Below are 19662 nucleotides of genomic sequence, written 5' to 3' on the forward strand. Positions count from 1 at the left end.
TCCGAAAATCCTCTTCTCTTTTACTGAGGCCAGCAGTGTAATGATGAGAAGAGCTGGAGAAGTAGCAGGAACAGGCTTCTTGTAATAGCTGGAAGCTGGGCATGCTGTGGGCAGGGACAGACCTGTAATAGCTGGTAGCTGAACACATACAACAAACCTACAAGGTCCCACCTCCACTTCCTGTAATCCATCTTGGCATTTCTGTTAATATGGATTTCTGTTGACAATATGCAGTTGTCAGCAAGATACAAAGAAAAGAAACACCTAGTGGCCTCAACTTTTTGGAAGTCATTTCTGGGGTGAAAAATTCTAGATTCAGTGGAAAAAATATATTGCAGGTTTTATAGTCATCACATAGGCCATCACGTTTGTTGAAACAACAGTGACCATTTAAGAAACCATGTGAGCTTTAATAGACTGTCTCATTAATGCAGCTAGAAGATATGTAGTTAAAATTGATATCCTACTGTAAATATTATTAGAGAATTTCCACTCAAAACATAGATTTGCCATATACTAAAGGCCCATTTAGACAGAACGATTATCGCTCAAAATTCGCTCAAAAGGCATCTTTTGAGTGATAATCGTTACGTTAAGAACAGTAAATGCAGCCATATTGGTTGACTATAATCTACACAAACCCTCATAGTTGATTCAAAGTTTAGACAAGAATTTCAAGTTATTAGTGAACCATAAAATACTGTAAAATTATAAAATACACTATGGTATTTAAATAATTTAAATGAAGTTTTTAATTAAAAATATGTCCATTATTTAGTGATGTATTTTTTATTTGTATAAAAATTCAAATAAAAGTCTTGAAGTATTCCAGTTTTCCCATTGGCAACTAAGACCCCATTTGCACCGACAGATGATCGCTCAAAAGTCGCTCAAACGACAGTTTGAGTGACAGTTTTGAGCAATCATCTTTGCATAGTCTATAGTAGCTAAGAAGCTACTTAAAGGGGTTGTCCTGCGCCGAAACATTTTTTTTTTTTTTTTTCAATAGGCCCCCCGTTCGGCGCGAGACAAACAGAAGGGATGGGTTAAAAAAAAAACAGTTTAGTACTTACCCGAATCCCCGCTCTGCGGCGACTTCTTTCTTACCTTAGCAAGATGGCCGCTGGGATCTTCACCCACGATGCACCGCGGGTCTTCTCCCATGGTGCACCGTGGGCTCTGTGCGGTCCATTGCCAATTCCAGCCTCCTGATTGGCTGGAATTGGCATACGTGATGGGGCGGACCTACGAGGACCAGCTCTCCGAGCGGGCCCATTCACCAGGGAGAAGACCGGACTGCGCAAGCGCGTCTAATCGGGCGATTAGACGCTGAAATTAGACGGCACCATGGCGACGGGGACGCTAGCAACGGAACAGGTAAGTGAATAACTTCTGTATGGCTCATAATTAATGCACGATGTACATTACAAAGTGCATTAATATGGCCATACAGAAGTGTATAGCCCCACTTTCTTTCGCGAGACAACCCCTTTAAGAGCTATGCAGGCAGAGCGGGACACAGCTGCTATCGTTTGGTGAACAACACTGTTTTGCATAAGCAAACAGCTGCATTGTTCTCTGCAATTATAGCTCACGTCCCCCTGGGAACTACCAGCGGGACAGGAGGTAAAAGAATGTTATCAGCGTTGCCGACTGTGATAACAGCCTGCACCGCTGATAAGAGTTCATTGCCGAGGAACAACTCGTGCACGAAAACTGCACGATGTCTGTGCATTTAGATGCAATAGTTATCACTCAAAAGACGGCTTTGAGCAAATTTTGAGCGAGAATCGTTGGGTCTAAATGGGGCTTAAGACACATGCAACAGACAGACATTTCCTATTTTTGCTTCTTCATTGATCAGCTTTGCCATGCAAACTGGGACAGAGTCAGCAAAGCGAAAGGGATCTATTGGCATTTCTATTATACTGCTGGAGGCATAGATAAGACACAGCAGAAAAACTCTTGACAAACCCAGATAAGGCTTTATATGTATCCAGTCTGCTACTGCTTGGTGTCTGAGAGAAGGGGCCGTATACCTTTATTTCTTAGAAGCTGTTACAGTCAGTGTGACCTTTCTTTGTGAACTCACATTCTGCTGTCATAAAGCACACTACCATGATATAAAGTCTATATAGGCAATACAAAAAGCATATGTGTGTCTCTAATATAGTAGTCCATGGAAAGTCTTAAAATAAAAAGTGAATAGCTAAAATATTTGAAAAAACGCATTATGAGGGAGATTTGTTAAGTCATTTTATGAGATTCATGGAGAAATGTTTTCACAAATGTCGGGCATGCCTGTCTTACGTAAACATTTGCAACTTTTTTTGTTACACTACCCATGCCACTTTTCAAAGTATGAGAGGGCTGCAGCCTAACAAGGTTACTGTAATTTACACTTGAAATTGGCGTGAATAAGCCTGCTTACCCAATTGCGTTTTTTTACCGCTGCAATATCGCTGCGTTTTTTTAACGCGATTGTCAATGGGACTTTCTAATGTTAAAAATGCACAGCAAGTTTGTGCTTTGCGATTTTTGTGCAGTGCGTTTTTATCATTAGAAAGTCTTATTAGAAAGCCCAACAACGTGAAAAAAACCCAGCGATATCGTGGGAAGAAATGCGCAAGAAAAACGCAAGTGGGCCGGAGCCCTTGGGACGCTTTCACACGATAGTTTTTATGTTTCGTTTTCTGTGAGACAAAACCAGGAGTGAAAAGAAAGTACAATGGGAAGATTTGCAGTTCTTCCGTATTTTGCACCCGCTCCTGGTTTTGGCTCACAAAAAACTAAACATAAAAACCGGCGTGTGAAAGCGCCCTTAGGCCTCAGTCACACGAGCGCATCGGCACCCGTACATCGGCGCCGATGCGCCCGTGTGACTGCAGGAAGGAGACGGACGTACCTGCAGACGGCCGTCTCTCTGCAGCGCCGGAGGAAAGAACATGTGACCGGCAATGAAGCCGGTCACATGTTCTTTCCTCCAGCGCTGCAGAGAGACGTCCGTCTTCAGGTACGTCCGTCTGCTGGTGTCAGTCACACGGGCGCATCGGCGCCGGTGTACGGGTGCCGATGCGCCTGTGTGACTGAGGCCTTACAGTGAAAATTAATGCTGGTCCATACCTCTTGTAGATTTCAGTTTGTGGTTCACAGATAGTCCTAGGTGAGTCAAATTCACAAAGAGGCATGTGCCACTCAATAGATTTGATGCTTCTTACCCCGGCAAACGACTATTTAAGACAGGCACGTGGAACGCCAATCTTATTAAATCTCCTCCATTATTTCTCCTCTACAAGCTTACAGTACATCTAATCAAGGAAGCAAATTAAATACAGGAAACATTTCTTCAACAATTGTCCTAAAGGAGCTAGAAACACTGCTAGAACCTAAATTGGGGCTTAGGTCAACCTCAACATATTTTGATTTAAAACAAATTGTCAATTTGATAGTTGCTTAGAGGTGTCAAAAAGCTGTGGCTTCCTTACAGTAAACAGAAACTCATTAAATTCTATCATCAGATCCTCTAAGTTCACATAAATGTGAGATAGGAAGAACTGACTCTTATAGACATAGGCCTTCGGTGACTAATGATGTACTTATAATGTATCTTCCTTCTTCATCCTATCCTTGGCTTTTTATGTGTATTACTATATAAAACATTGTATCAGATACAGTTTAATTACGTTATTACGCTGACTAACATTTCAAATTGTAAACATAAAATAAATGATTGGATAACCAATTACCCTTTAAGGTAGCCTTCAGCGCAGGCACTTTTACCAGCATTTACACTCTTGAACCTTTTAGCTAAGAGTTTATGTCTTACTTCTATTTTTTGACAAAACTATTTAAATTCTTCCCAGTTGCATTGAGACTGTGAGTAAACAGATATTTCTAAGTCCAGCCACACATTCCCAGGTGAATTAAGGACTGCGCTGTTGTCATATTCTTTCCATTTTTACCATGTGATTTATTGCAATCAACTGTAAATGTTGTAATTTTTGTATCCATCCATTCACTGGTAGTTTTCAAAACTTTAATGCAGGGTTGCTTCAAGTGTTCTTTTGTTCTTTGGGAGCTATATTAATCAGGAAATGAGTCTTGGCATTGGACTTTTCAGGTATAAGCGAATTTGCAATATGCTGCAATTATTTGTAACATACTGCCTATATTATATACCATATATACTGGCGTATAAGACGACTTTTGAACCCCGAAAAATCTGCTCTGAAGTCGGGGGTCGTCTTATACGCCGGTAATACAAAAAAAAAAGTGTAAAAAAAAAAAATCATTACTCACCTCCCCCGGCGTTCTGTCGCGCTCCGGCAGGATGTCGCTCGCTCCTCGTCCCCGGCGCAGCATTGCTTTCTGAATGCGGGGCTTGAAATCCCCGCCTCCAGAAAGCTAGTACACACGCCGTCAGCCAGTTACAGCCATTCAATGACAGCATTGAATGGCTGTGATTGGCTGAAGGTGCACGTGTGTTAGCAATCACACCCATTCAATGATGTCATTGAATAGTGTGATTGGCTGAAGCCACGTGTGTTTTAGCCAATCACAGCCATTCAATGATGTCATTGAATGGCTGTAACTGGCTGACGGCGTGTGTATTAGCTTTCTGGAGGCGGGGATTTCAAGCCCCGCATTCAGAAAGCAATGCTGCGCCGGGGACGAGGAGCGAGCGACATCCTGCCGGAGCGCGACAGAACGCCGGGGGAGGTGAGTAATGATTTTTTTTTTCTCCACTGTATTACCGGCGTATAAGGTGAAAGTTGGGGGGTCGTCTTATACGCCCCGTCGCCTTATACGCCGGTATATACGGTAGATTGTACTTGATTCAGCATTAATCTATTATAAGTCCTATATTACATATGAACCAAAACGTCCAGTATGGTGAATAATGTTTTAGAAGCACTGTGCGTTAAACTGACTAGTAATTATTAGTACCAGTGCTTCTGGTGGCACCACACATCTCTGCTGCATACACGTCACACATACAGCACTCCTATCTGTACATTACATACAGCTCAGCTACATACATTCTTCATACAACAGGGATGAAAAGCAGCACAGCAAAGTCCTGCACACACTGATCACCCCCTGGTCATGTGACCCCAGACTGCTCCTACACAGGTGACTGATCACATGACGGTGACATTATCACAGGTTCTGCAAGTACACAGCTGCTGTAGGTGTTTGTTAGTATTCCATCCTCTAGAAACCCCCACGGCCTTAGTTGCTATGGAATACTAATGAACACCTAGCCGGACAGCAGCCGTGTGCTTACAGGACCTGTGATGATGTCACTGTCATTTGATCAAGGGCGGAGCATGTAACTTACTCACTCGGGACGAAGGACCCACATCACTGTCATGTGATCAGGGGCAGAGCATGTAACTCATGCACAAATGGACAAGTGTCCATTAGTATTTTGAATATCCATAGCTATTAGCCTTACAATGCGCAGTACTGGTCTACTAAACTCTTGTATATGTTTTATTGTTGCACATATCCCAATATTCTCACCAGTACGGAGGGTAGTTGCGCCTGAACAACTTTTTTATGTAACCTGGCTGGCTGTTGAAAATCTACGCAGGAGTTTGAAGAAGATAGTGGGAAAATAGGTCCTATTTTTGCTCCACTGTAGTGTTAATGGGCGAGAAAAGAGTTAGTGAAAACAAAATCCCTGAAATCCATTGAAATCAGTGCTTTTGTTTTGTCTCATTATGTATGTCATGATTATTACAGCCAGAAAACGGGAGAAAACCACATTTCTTTGAAACTACCCCAGTCTGATTTTTTTCATGTTTTTTCATTATGGCTTTATTGTTTGCATAACAATGGCTATGATTTATACCTATAATGATACAGCAATAAACAAAGAAGAAAAACCCTTTTTGTTTAAAGTATAATATCATGTTGCTCCCTCAAGGGTTATAACATTCACTATAAATTGGCACCTTATGATGACCAGTGTTACTGAATGGCTCAATTACAAACCATTGTGCTGTGCTCAGCTTCTTAAATGTTATTGCTTTGTATGGATGTCAGTAAGTGTCATTAGACATTACAGCTTACTGTTTATTTTATTGATTGTCTCTGAGTTTCTCTTATTGGCATTTAGTTACATTGCAGGTATATGGAAGCAGTTAAAGAGGCGTTCTGCAAACAGTGTTCATGTATTATTTGTTTCTTCTTTTTAATAGGTTTACGAGGACCGAAAGGTGAGAGAGGTGAATTTGGAATTGGTCTTCCAGGGAGTCCTGGCCCCTCAGGACCTACAGGTAATCACTTCCTATTTCCTTCTGTGTTTTTCTGTAATTCTTCGCTGAAATAGCTCTGTTCCCTCGTCTTAAGCAACGTTTTTATTACATCAAATACTTTGAGTATATCTCACTACATCGTGAAACCACATAACTATTTACATGTCCAGTTCATTTTTCAATCTAAGCACATTTACTGCATTCATCTTTCAAACAACAACTGTCTTGTAAACTAGAATATTTTCTAATTATTTTAGAGATTAAATCAAACATAAGAAAAATATATAAATAAGTAAATATTAGGGCTGACATGAATCAAGATGCATTTTTAGATTTCAGTAGTTTATTATCGATACAAACCAGAATATAACCTATTATTTCATAACTAGAGATGAGCAAGCCTACTCGGCCACGCCCCTTTTTCGCCCCTAGCACCGCGATTTTCGAGTACTTCTGTACTCGGGCAAAAAGATTCGGGGGGTGCCGTGGGTGAGTGGGGGGTTGCAGCGGGGAGTGGGGGGGGAGAGAGAGAGGGCTCCCCCCTGTTCCCCGCTGCTAACCCCCGCGCCGCCACGCCTCCCCCCGCCCCCCGGCGCCCCCCGAATCTTTTCACCCAAGTACTGAAGTACTCGAAAATCGCGGTGCTCGATCAAGTAATTACTCGAAATTAGTATACTCGCTCATCTCTATTCATAACCCATACATACTATGTAAAAATTGCCAATTCGTATTGATCTGGAAAGCCAATACTTCAAAAAATTTGGTGCCCTATAATTCTGTCTCCTGGTTAAAGATTTAGGAAGGATAATTATTTAAATTAAGTAAGAACAAAGTAAAGAAATAAGAAATAAAAGGACAAGGGATAAGAATCCATGGTCATGGAGATTCTTGTGAAGAAGTAGAGACAAAATCTATTCCCTGGTTGCAGGTTATAAAGAGGAATTCTGGCTACCTGCCAAAAGACCCACCTTACATATTGATTGGCCTATTCCTGACCAGTCATTAATGAGTTAATATAATTAACAGATTTTTAAGTCCCATTTACACGTTCAGAATTTTAAGCTTCATAAAATCCTGAACGATGATCGTTTGCCTGACAGTCATCCTGTATAAATGCAGCTTAAGGCCTTAGTCAGACGGGCGTTTGTTGCCGCGATTTGCGCATGCGCATGCGTCCGGCGATTTTTTAAAACCATTGCTTTGCAATGGTATCGGACACATGAGCGCTTTTTATGCGCTCGTCCGATAAATTATAGAACAGAAATCGCAGATCGCACCTATCTGCGATCTGCGATTCCTGTTCTCTTCTCTATATGCGCTCAATGGGGCCGGCGGCAGCAGCGCCGACCCCATTGAGAACATATAGAAGACAAATCCTTCTTCTCTGCCACATCTGTAACAGCTGTGGCAGAGAAGAACGATGTTTGCCCATTGAATTCAATGGAGCCGGCAATACAGCCGACTCCATTGAAAGCAATGGGCTGCCGGCGTGCGCGGGATGAATTGTCGGGAAGGGCTTAAATATATAAGCCCTTCCCTGCAATTCATCCTAAAATGTGTTAAAATAAAAAAAAATTGTATACTCACCTATCCACTGCAGCCAGAGTCCAGCCGCGGCCGCTGTCAGTTCTCCTGAACTGCTTCTCGGCACTATTCAGCCGGCTTGGCTTTAAAATCCCCGCCTGCTGAATGATCTGCCTCTGATTGGTCACAGCCCTGACCAATCAGAGGCAGGTTTCACTCACACACCCATTCATGAATTCATGAATGGGTGAGTGACTGCTGCCTCTCAGCGCTGAGCCAATCAGGGGCAGGTCTGACACATCCATTCATGAATTCATGAATGGGTGTGAGTGAGACATGCCTCTGATTAGCTCAGCGCTGAGCCAATCAGGGGGCAGGTCTGACTCACACCCCCTTCACACCCACTGCAGGACAGCCGCGCGGAGCTCCGGCTGCCGGGAGAAGGTGAGTATATATATATTTTTTATTTTTACACATTTTAGGATGAATTGCATGGAAGGGCTTATATATTTAAGCCCTTCCCGACAATTCATCCCACACTCGCCCGCAGCGCATTGCTTTAAATGGAGCCGGCTCTATTGCCGTCTCCATTGAATGCAATGCGCTGGACAGCTCCGGCCCGTTTCTAATGAAACGCGGCTAGGAGCAGATTTTCGGGCGATTTGCGGGCGACTTGCGCGCACCGGTCACGCGATTTGCGGATGCGCATTCGTCATGCGATCCGCAAATCGCGTGAAAAAACGCCCGTGTGACTAAGGCCTAAGTGCGCAACACTTTTTGAAAATATAGAGAAATAGGCAAAACACAACATATAAGCTTATTATAGCCACAATTATTTCAATCATTCATTGAGAGATGACCCATGGCACTCAATTAACCTGGGTTTTATTAAATCCATGTGAGTAGATCCCCTTCACTAAATTTTGATGTTAAATCCTGGAGAGAAGCATTATAAATGTAGGTACAGCATGCACCACTCAGAAAAACACAAACACCATAAACATCCAAAAAACAAAAAAAATATCCACTAATCTATTCTATAAGTTATTCTATGAGTTAGTGCTAGTTCTAAAGAGATTTCTAAAAGAGTAAGGGCCTTTTTACACGCAACGATTATCACTCAAAATTCATTTAAATGGCCAAAAGTGAGCGAAACGCAGCCCTCGTGCACTTTTCGTTTGCATGATGATTTTAAGGTTAACCTAAAATTGATCATTCAGCAACTGAGAGATAAAGCAAACACAATTATCTTTTCAATAGACTGCATGCTGTTCTCTCTACAGCATGTTTACACTAGCCAGGAGAGAACAATGGAATGTTCCAGCAGGTGTTTGCACAGCTGGACGTGTGTTTAAACACAAGCTGGGCTCTGCAAACAACTTGTGCAGGCCCTTTTACATCCAAATGAAGATCATTAACGCTTTATGCAAATAGATCGCTAAATCTTTCAGTGTTTTGAAAGATTGTCTTGGCGTGTAAAATTGCCTTTACAGAGGTTTTATCCAGAATTTGTGAAGCTTCAGAAACAGTGAAATTTTGCCTAATTCAGACAGCTGAGGTCACATTCCCAAAGTGTTGTTGGGGATATATAGAACTGGCAGACAACTACCTGTAGCCACAAAGGAAAATGAATTTTTTAACCTTTCTTTTTTAATAATTTGTATAATGAAGCAAAAAAATCTTGGTTACTACCTACACAAACGTATCTACCCTGCAGCTGTTGGAAGCTGTTGTTGTGGTACTTTCTGTTCTGTAGGCTACAGTATCATTACGAGTATTGTAAAAAAAAAAAAAAAGTGTTTGTAGTATTTCTATCTAGACGCTAAAAACAATGTAAGCACCTAACTGCTGTGTCTTTTAATTGGTTTCTATATGCAGTTATACTATTACACATATTAGGACACTCACTAATACTATCTACAATCTTGAATTTTCCTCGGCACTTAATAGAAGAGTTTAATTAAAAAGCAAAATTAGCTACATGCAATCACCGAGTTAATATTAGTATCTTTGGTTTCTAGGATTTAGTAAATTATTTTTATTGGTGACTATTTAATTAGTGAAGAAATCAAATTTTTCTGCATAATTAGAGACAGTCCAATTAGTGGGAGACCCCAAGTAGTAGTTGACAAATAGATACAAACCCAGCAGTTAGATGAATTTAGGTCTGTTGTGGCATGATGGAGTTGAAGCAAGGCATTGTCTGTCCATATAGCCTTAGAAAGTATTGGGAATATCCACACAATCCATGAAATATCCATTCTTCACCTATTGGAAAACTGCGTCATCAGTTGATAGGCTGCCAGCTGGGCAGAGAAACAAATGTTGCTCAGCTGAACACTTTGTGCCAAAGAGTTGGTACAGTGCTTCTAATTTTGGCAGAGTGGAGCAGGTATTATTACGATCTCACAGCACCCTCCACATCAACTTTGGATCCAAGAAAAGGTTTATTCACAGCAGGCTTCAGGTCACAGGAGCAGCCTGGGCAGAGAAGGGCTGGATTTTTTTTGTAGTAAGCTGAATGGTCCCACGCGGACTGCCTGGATAAGCAGAAGATATTGATGAACTCTTTCTACATCAGATGTCCAAGCTCTCAAAAAAGCATGACATAGTTATCATGGGAGATTTTAACTATCAGACATTTATTGAGAATCTCTCTCAGGTAAAAGTAATGGATCCAACAAATTCTTATCCACTCTTGCTGACAACTTTATCTTCCAAAAGGTAGAAGACAAAATAAGGGGATTTGCTATCTTGGACCTAATTCTTAACAACAGTGAGGAAATGGTTGAGGAAGTAAGGGTGGCTGGGACCTTAGAAGGCAGCGATCATGCTATCCTTCAATTTTGGATAAAAAGGGTAGGAAAACCTGAGAAAACTCAGACCTCAAGGTTGGATTTAAGAAAAGCAGATTTTAATGGACCCGCAAAGAGGGTAGAAAGGATCCAATGGCTGGATGTTCTTAAGGACAGAAATGTCCAAGAAGGTTGGGAAATGTTGCGAAATGAGATACTCAAAACACAATAGTTAACAATCCCTAAAAGAAGGAAAAATGGGAAGCATTTAAAAAGACCAGGATGGATGAGCACAGAACTTGCACACATGTTAAAAATGAAGAAAAATATGTTTAGTGAAGTATTTTCAAAGTATCTCATACCATACTTATTGAAAAAATGACCAAATGTGGGATCGACAAGGCAACTATTAGGTGGATTCACAACTGACTGAGTGATCGTACTCAAAGAGTGGTCATAAAGGGCTGCACATCCAAGTGGAAGAATGTATCAAGTGGGGTACCACAAGGCTCCGTCCTAGGCCGAGTGTTGTTCAACATTTTTATAAATGATCTGGAGGAGGGAATTGATGGGAGACTGATCAAAGGTGGCGACGACACAAAGCTAGGAGAGATAGCTAACACTAGGGAAGAGAGAGAGGATTCAAAAAGATCTAGAAAAGCTGGAGCAGTGAGTGGTGACTAACAAAATAGTATTTAACAAGGAGAAATGCAAGGTCCTATATCTGGACAAGAAAAATGAAAAAAATCGCATACAGGTTGTGAGGAATTGGGCTAAGCAGTAGCACATGTGAAAAAGACTTGAGTATGATAATAGATCATAGACTGAATATGAGTCAACAATGTGATGCAGCAGCCAAAAAGGCAAACACAATTCTGGGATGTATTTAGAGAAACATAGAGTCTAGATCACATGAGGTAATTATTCTCCTCTCCTCTTCCTTAGTCAGACCTCATCTGGAATACTATGTCCAGTTCTGAGCACCCCATTTAAAAAAGACATAGACAAACTGGAGCAACAGGAGCTTGCAAAAAAGAAGGCCGAGAGGAGACTTAAAGGAGATGTCCCGAGGCAGCAAGTGGGTCTATACACTTCTGTATGGCCATAATAATGCACTTTGTAATGTACATTGTGCATTAATTATGAGCCATACAGAAGTTATAAAAAGTTTTATACTTACCTGTTCCGTTGCTGGCGTCCTCGTCTCCATGGTGCCGACTAATTTTCGCCCTCCGATGGCCAAATTAGCCGCGCTTGCGCAGTCCGGGTCTTCTCCTCTTCTCTATGGGGCTCCGTGTAGCTCCGTGTAGCTCCGCCCCGTCACGTGCCGATTCCAGCCAATCAGGAGGCTGGAATCGGCAATGGACCGCACAGAAGCCCTGCGGTCCATGAAGATAGAGGATCCCGGCGGCCATCTTCAGCAGGTGAGTATGAAGACGCCGGACCGCCGGGATTCAGGTAAGCGCTGTGCGGGTGGTTTTTTTAACCCCTGCATCGGGGTTGTCTCGCGCCGAACGGGGGGGGGGGTTTAAAAAAAAAAAAACCCGTTTCGGCGCGGGACATCTCCTTTAATAGCTGTCTGCAAATATCTGAAGGGCTGTCACAGGGCAGATGGATCAGTCCTATTCTGATTTGCACAAAGAAAGACTAGAAGCAATGGGATGAAACTGAAAGGGAGGAAACACAAATTAGATTTCAGAAAAAACTTTTTGACAGTATGAGTGATCAATAAGTGGAACAGGATTCCACGGGAGGTGGTGGATTCTCCTTCAATAGAAGTGTTCAAACAACTATGTGAGTGGAAGTACATATATCAGCATGCCTCTACATGGAAACCCTGAGTTCTCACCCATATTTTCCCAACTCCCGAGGCTGACTGAAGATTAGAGAAAACCTCTGACAAAAAGGCATCCTGCTGAGTTACATGCTGCACAACAAGGAAGGAGCAGACAAAACATTTGTTTGAATGGTTTGCACACAGTTCAAGCACTTCCTTTGGTGATGGGTAAACAATTACAGCTATTCATTTTAAGCAACAGGATGACATTTAATAACCCAGTATACCTGATACATATTGACATCCCCAAATGTTTAAAGATATATCACAAATGTACTAGAAATGTAGAAATATTCACTACTAAAAATGTATATGATGTATGACTATAAATGACTTGTAAAACCGTACAAACAACACACAAACAACAAGCAAGGGCCCATTCTACACTTTTCATACAGAAAAAGATGCGCACTTGAATGCCAGAAGAAAAGTCACAGAAAGCAGATTTCACCAAACTCGCGAAAAATGAAAGTCACCGAAATAATAACAAATTCACATTATTCATCACAAGTATACAAGTGGCCAATGCCTTTTCTTTTTTCTCCTTCAAATAAACAGAAAATGAAAGCTCTATTCACTCTCAAACAGCCAAAGAAAAAAATCAAAGAGTAAAAGATTTACCTGTAATTTATATCTCTTCACAATGTCTGAAAAAACATATAATTTCTCAAGGCTGCACTGAAAATTGACTGCCTGTTAAATGCATAAAACATTCCTGCCTGCTGTTTTTTTCATCAGATACGAAACTTGCATATTATACCCCCCACCCACCCACCCCCCCACCCCCCCACCCCCCAGGTCTATCTATGAGAACACAGACAAGATAATATCGCTACTTAAAACACAGCAATACAGTAAGAAAAAGTTGGTATAATTAAAGTGGGAGTCAGGAATTACTTTCAGGGATACTTTAGAAGATTTTAAACCAAATTTGAAAGCTGCCTATATTTGAATAAGCTGCCTTCTTAAAAATCTACAGACCCAAATTCAGAGGTTTTTTTATTGTTCTAACAATCAAGGAGACATCTGACAGGGCTAAATCCCTAGTTTCTTTTCTGTGATTGGGGAATTATTATGACAATTTGACTTATAGAGGAGATTTCTACTCACATGGTATTAAAGACACTGTTTGGAGCTAATCGCAAGATCCATTTTCTTGCAAGTAATTTTGCTTGCCCTCCAAACCAAGCCCTGGCACTTATTTGTCAGTTATGGGCAGATTGGAGGCTGGGTCATTTTGCAATACTATTTGCCCTTCCCCCATATTATCCTGATGGATTCACTGAGAAAACCCACGACTTGTTTGATAAATATTAAAAATCAACTTTTAATAGGGATATTTAAAAAGTGGAACTCACTATTACAAACACAAACACTTAATACACATAAAGTGTCGAGAAATACCCAGGTTGTCCCTGTGGGTTTCAACGACAGATTCTGACCACTAAAGCAGTTAATCAATTATATACGGGTACTAGATTTTCACAAAGTAACAGGGGAATTGATAGGGAGCTTTCTCTTGATAATTACATCACTTCCAGATAAACTAGAGAAAGTCACGTTAAATGGAAACCCTGTTATGCGTTTATTCCTCAAGAGTTTATCAATACTCCACTCGGTTGCTATTATAGCTAGGGGGAGAAATTGTACCCATAAAACCCGAAAGACTCCAAATTGGATCGTGAACCCTGGAGTATAGTGTTAAAGCTTGTGGTCATTAATTGTAAAAGAAAAGAACAACGGAGTTTATGTATCCTGTTATCACTAAGATCTATAACACTCCGTTGAATAGGGAATTAGTCTGTCTATGTACAGTACTTACTGTTCATTCATGGACCACAGATGAAAGGGGCCTTGTGGTTCTTGCGACATTTAATGCAAAAATGCTACAGGTACCATGTTGCTGATACCTGATTAGCCAAGTTCTAGAAAATTAAGCTCCTGAAATAATCAAAAAATCAACGTGTTTCCTCAATTGCAACAACTATGCAATTGATTCATCAGGATTCTTGAGCTAAAGCTATAAAGTCCTTTGTCAATTTCTGGTGCGGACCAATACCTCCTATTGTCACATTAGGAATACACAGTTGTAGTGTGAGCTGGGAGATGGTGTTTAGAACAGATGGATAAACTAAATATCAGGCGATTGTGGATAGATTACGTGTTGTGCACCATTGTTGGTTGTTGTGCGTGATTCAGATCTGTACGCAAGGTGAAGGCAGAGGTATTTCTTATTATGCGCACTTGAAACGAATGCTGCTATGTGTTTAGCAGAGAGGGCCTCTGATCATACTACTATTCAGCCAAAGTGATATAAGCAGCTAGGGTAAATAGTGATGTATTCCCTTATCAAGGCTGCAACTTTAAGCTGTCAATTAACCTGTGGTTAGGTCAATTGGAATAGATAGAGTTCTGCCCTAAATGATATGTGCATTGACCAACATAGTGGCCTCGGTGCTCTGGGTCCAATATAGTTTGCCCAAAAGCTACCATATAATAGCGCCCAAATGCCTGCTGAGATCTGTATTAATAGATGATCACATCCACAACATGCACACACAACTGCCGGGATCAACGTCCCATAACCATCTGATAGACTCCTCCATATTATCCAAACAAATAAAAAAGAATTATTTTAAAGGGGCAATATTAATGATTGGGTCTTAGTGAAATTACTGGTCATCTCCTAATTCTTTCTCCTCTGCTGCCTTGACAGCTGCCAAAGAGCTTTGCTATCACAGGCAAAATTGCCAAAGTGATCACAATTAAAACTACGCTTCCCTTCCTCCCCCCTTTTCTTCTTGGAAGTTTGCGTCACAAAACCCATTTTATTTATGGGTTCTGTGACACTGGTAAGAAAGGATACTGTAATCTGGTGTAATCCTTTCCTCTCTTCCTCCTTAGCCTTTCTGCATGACTTGATAAAATCTACAGATGTTCCTCTCATGTTGGCACCCAGCAGTCTCAGACTTACGCCACCAGCGTTGTGTCATAGACACTTCCCAGGCCTACTTTTTAAGAGTGTATGAACCAAGGACTGGCCATGGGCCCCTCTATTAGCATGTGGAGTACCAATCTTCTTGGAGGTTGAAAGCCAATTTAGATGAGGAACTAAAACGAATAGCTACCCAGAGTTCTAACAATGCAACCACGGATTTACCAGTAAGTCCTATACCCCTAGTGAGGCCACTTCTGTGGTGAAACATGTTGAGGAGCTTGTTTTTAATAGCAGTGACCTGCATAGTTTAGATTTACATATTGTTTTCTACTTGTAGCAGAATACCAGCTTGATCTGTTATACTAGCATGGCCCTATATAGGGTATAACATGAATATAAAAGATTATACTTTAGGCCGATTTACCTTGAACACCTTTTCAAACTACCTACAAACCATTTTTTCTTTGAAAAATAATTTTGTGTATGTGATGGCCATTTCCATCATCACAGTCATCAGAGATTCATCGATTCCACCAAATCTCACTGCAATGTGAATGTAAATGTCTCTATGAGCAGAATCTTAAGGCCCATTTAGACAGGGCGAATGTTGGGCAAACAATGCCTGATACTCGTCCCTGCACACACTAGCTCCCATGCATCAGCACGGGAGCTAGTATCGCTGGCTGGAGATTTCTCTCCTCGCACTCCCCCACCCCTTTCCCATTGACATAGTATAGCGGCCATTCAATACTGAGCGGCACAGACTGAACTAGATGGGCATTATCCTCATTCGGCCTTACATGCTATGTTACTATGGCTGCTATTTACACTGAGCAATCAGCGATCAGCTCATTGTCTATCGTTTATACTGCATAAACAATGGATGATGAGCTGATTGCTTATTACTCTGTGTAAATAGCTGCCATTCAGTACTGAACAGCCACTATGTTAAGTCAGTGGAAAGGGGCTGGGGAGCGCGAGGGGAGAATCTCCTGCAGCCTCCCCGCCCCCTGCTAGCCATTATATGAGTAAGCCAGTGCTTCTAGCTCCCATGCAACAGCACGGGAGTAAGGACAAACAGGGACAAGTGTCTGGCATCGTTTGCCCGACATTCGTCCTGTGTAAATGGGTCTTACGCCATTAAAGGAACCAATAATGACGTAGAATAAGATCTGAGTGTACTTTTCATACAATTTTTAAGTAATATGTTCCAACAAAAGTCATATTTCTACATTATTTAGCAAAAGATATTCTCTTTAATGTTCATGTCATGTCTTCAGTATTTTTGTGATACCAAAATCTTCTTGCGTTTAATTGATCAAATCTTCATCAAAGTATTGATTTCATTTATGTTTTTTTTTTCTTAGGTGACCCAGGTTCTCCGGGAGCTCAAGGACCACCTGGGAATCCTGGTATAAATGGAAGGTGTAACCCAGGGGATTGTTATTATCCAACTGCTCATGGACGAGCAAGATTGAATGGAAGATAGATTGGCTTCTTAAATATATATTGGAGACACCAGTTCTACCTTTCTGAAGATGGCAGATTGAAGATGTGGAAAAACCCTTAAGAAAACTGCCCTTGCATGGCTGGGCGGTGCAATGAAACATTATTTGGTCCTGGTAGTTTTCATTTATTTCTTTTCAAGAAATGGTATATTTCATTACTTTGCAAAGCTCAGATCTGATGTTTGACTTTCACAGTCAAGGAGAACAGTAGTTTCTTTACAGAAAGTACCAAACATTACATCAACTCTTACATGACATAAGGATCAGGTTAAGATTCTGTTAGCACAAATATTGTATATGTATATATTTTTGTAATTATACAAAAAAAAAGAAATGTGAAATACACAACAGTGAGGTTCCATAGGTTGACTTTAGTAGCTTTTCAAATATTTTGTTCACATTTATATATTTTTTGTTTACTTGATCCGCACAAGATCGGAAAAAGTCACTACCATAGAAGAGTTTATATGATTGCACAATCAGTCCTAGATGCTGATTTCACTAACTCCAAGATTTATTCTTTAACTTTCTTAAAACTTATCATATGATATGTTCTACTTATATATTTTTAAATGTTTATGTTTCACAGTTTTTCATATAAAAGGTAGAGGGAGCACAGTTTTAATAAAGTGTGCCAAAAGAGGTGAAAACTGTGGAAATTTACATACATTGGTGATCAAGGAAACATGGATCTTAAACACTGTTTTTTATTACAAAACACTGGAGCCATAAGCTGCAAGATCAGCAACTGCTTGAGACAATTCATATACCACCAGAGTTTTAATAAAGCCTGCACTGAGTCCAATGTTGCTGACCTTCCTGGTGTATATATAAATAATTTATTATAATGATTTGCAGTTTTTATACTGTGCACATATCTATTTTCATATGCATAAGAAAATATATTAATTTTAAGGCAGTGGCCATTTTACATTTGTGTAGTTTTCTTTTTTACAGTGTTATACTCACTGCACATTGTGAGATTCCGAGTCTTAAGTCTTTGATTCTTCTATACTGTTTGTTCATGCATGGTATTTAAATTCTTGATATAACCAATTAGAAAATTTGGTTTGATGATTTTAAATCCTTTGGTTAAAAAACTTTACCAAAAAACAGTTTCTTTCCCTGTGACAGATGTTTATGCAAATATAGTGATTAGCAAAAAATATCAATTATCGTTGCTGCATAGTGTTGTATTGTTTGGACAGTGAAATAAAGTACAATGTTAGTTGAACAAGGAAACAATTATGTAACAGACTTAAAGGGGCTGTCTAATGATACTGTTTAAAGTTAAATGCAGCCCATTAGTACACATATGTTTTGTAATTACCCTTACTAAAACAAAAGTTTATATTTCCAGATATTCCAGAAATAATGTTAGAATAGCGCCACCTGCTGTTTCTTTTGAAGAGTCTTTCTGTGTCCGGTCCATGTCAGTTAATGTTCCAAAGTGCATACACCTACTCTTCAGTAATGCTGTCTCATTCTCTAGACCTGGATAAGGGTGGAGGAAAGGGACATAGCTACAGCCTGCTTAGCTCAATGGGAAGAAGGAGACATCTGACAACTTATAGAAAGCCACCATCTTTTCTAGAAAAATATTATTACAGCAAATAGAAATTATGTACAAATGTGCACATTTACAAAATATTGTAACCGGTTTTAAGGTTCTGTCTGAGGTTTTGAAAGGCTTTTCACTGTAACGGTTCATTTACATGATAGATTAAAAATCGGACAGGAGTAGCACCCATTCTTTTGATTGAATGTATGCACATGGGTTTTTTACTGGGATGGAAAGTCTTATTCTTGTCTGATTCTCAGACGAAAATAGCACATGTTCATGTGTAGTGTCATGCACATCAGACTACACACAGATGGGATTTCCATGTTCTGTCCAATTCAAGTTGTGCCAGAGAATATCTGGCACAACTTTTTTTCAGTCCGTGTGCCTGTAGCTTAATGGGGGAAAAGTGAAGACATGGTAACACTATATATTTTTCTTCTTAAAGTCTTAATTATATATCTTTTACATTCAGGGAAAAACAGAAAGTTGATGTTATTAAGCACATTGCATGAGTGCATGGAGAGTACATATATATATATTGTAAAGAATTTTCTGTATATTTTATTTTCAATATTGAAGACATTGTAAATGTATGTTCATTACTATTTTGCTTGAATACATGTAGTTCAGTGACAGTGTCTTGTTTGTAAAGTATATAGTTTACAACAATGCATTTTCATTAGTTTTCAGAATGTTATAAAATACCTAATCTAAATATATCACAGATAAAAAATGAGAGGTATTGGATTATTGTCTACCTTAAATGTACACAACTAGAGATGAGCGAGCATACTCGTTAAGGCAAATTACTCGAGCGACTATTGCCATTTTCGAGTACATGCCTGCTTGCCCGAAAAGATTCATGGGCCGACGGGGGGCAGCGGGGGAGAGCGGAGGGAACGGGGGGTAGATCTCTCTCCCCCTGCTCCCCCCTGCTCACTCCCACAAGTCACCGCTCACCACCGCAGGCCCCCGAATCTTTTTGGGCAAGCAGGCATGTACTCGAAAATGGCAATACTCGCTCGAGTAATTTGCCTTAACGAGTACGCTTGCTTATCTCTATACACAACCCTTAAGTAATAATCTATACTTTTTTTTTTGCATTTTTTCATATTATTGCTACTTGAAGTCATATGAGCTGCACTATTATAGCAGCGATTATGCATATACCATCAGAGGCGGAATTATAAGATGTATAGCAGTAGCAATAAGATCTGTTCTCTGGAACCTGAG

The 19662-nt window shown here is 40.4% G+C and overlaps 1 protein-coding gene across 6 annotated transcripts in view; it reads left to right on the forward strand.

The window, feature by feature from the left end:
- The window catches only part of COL19A1 (collagen type XIX alpha 1 chain), an 859492-nt gene extending 840322 nt beyond the window's left edge, over positions 1–19170 (forward strand). For all 6 annotated transcript variants that reach the window (XM_066604267.1, XM_066604321.1, XM_066604301.1 and 3 more), the window contains 2 exons: positions 6207–6284; positions 16725–19170. In XM_066604267.1, coding sequence (XP_066460364.1) covers positions 6207–6284; positions 16725–16846 — 200 coding nt within the window. In that variant the 3' untranslated portion in view covers positions 16847–19170. The remainder of the gene's footprint in view (positions 1–6206; positions 6285–16724) is intronic.
- The last annotated feature ends 492 nt before the right edge of the window (positions 19171–19662 follow it).

This window comes from Eleutherodactylus coqui, chromosome 1 (genome assembly GCF_035609145.1).
Source record: "Eleutherodactylus coqui strain aEleCoq1 chromosome 1, aEleCoq1.hap1, whole genome shotgun sequence".
NCBI classification, from domain to species: domain Eukaryota; kingdom Metazoa; phylum Chordata; class Amphibia; order Anura; family Eleutherodactylidae; genus Eleutherodactylus; species Eleutherodactylus coqui.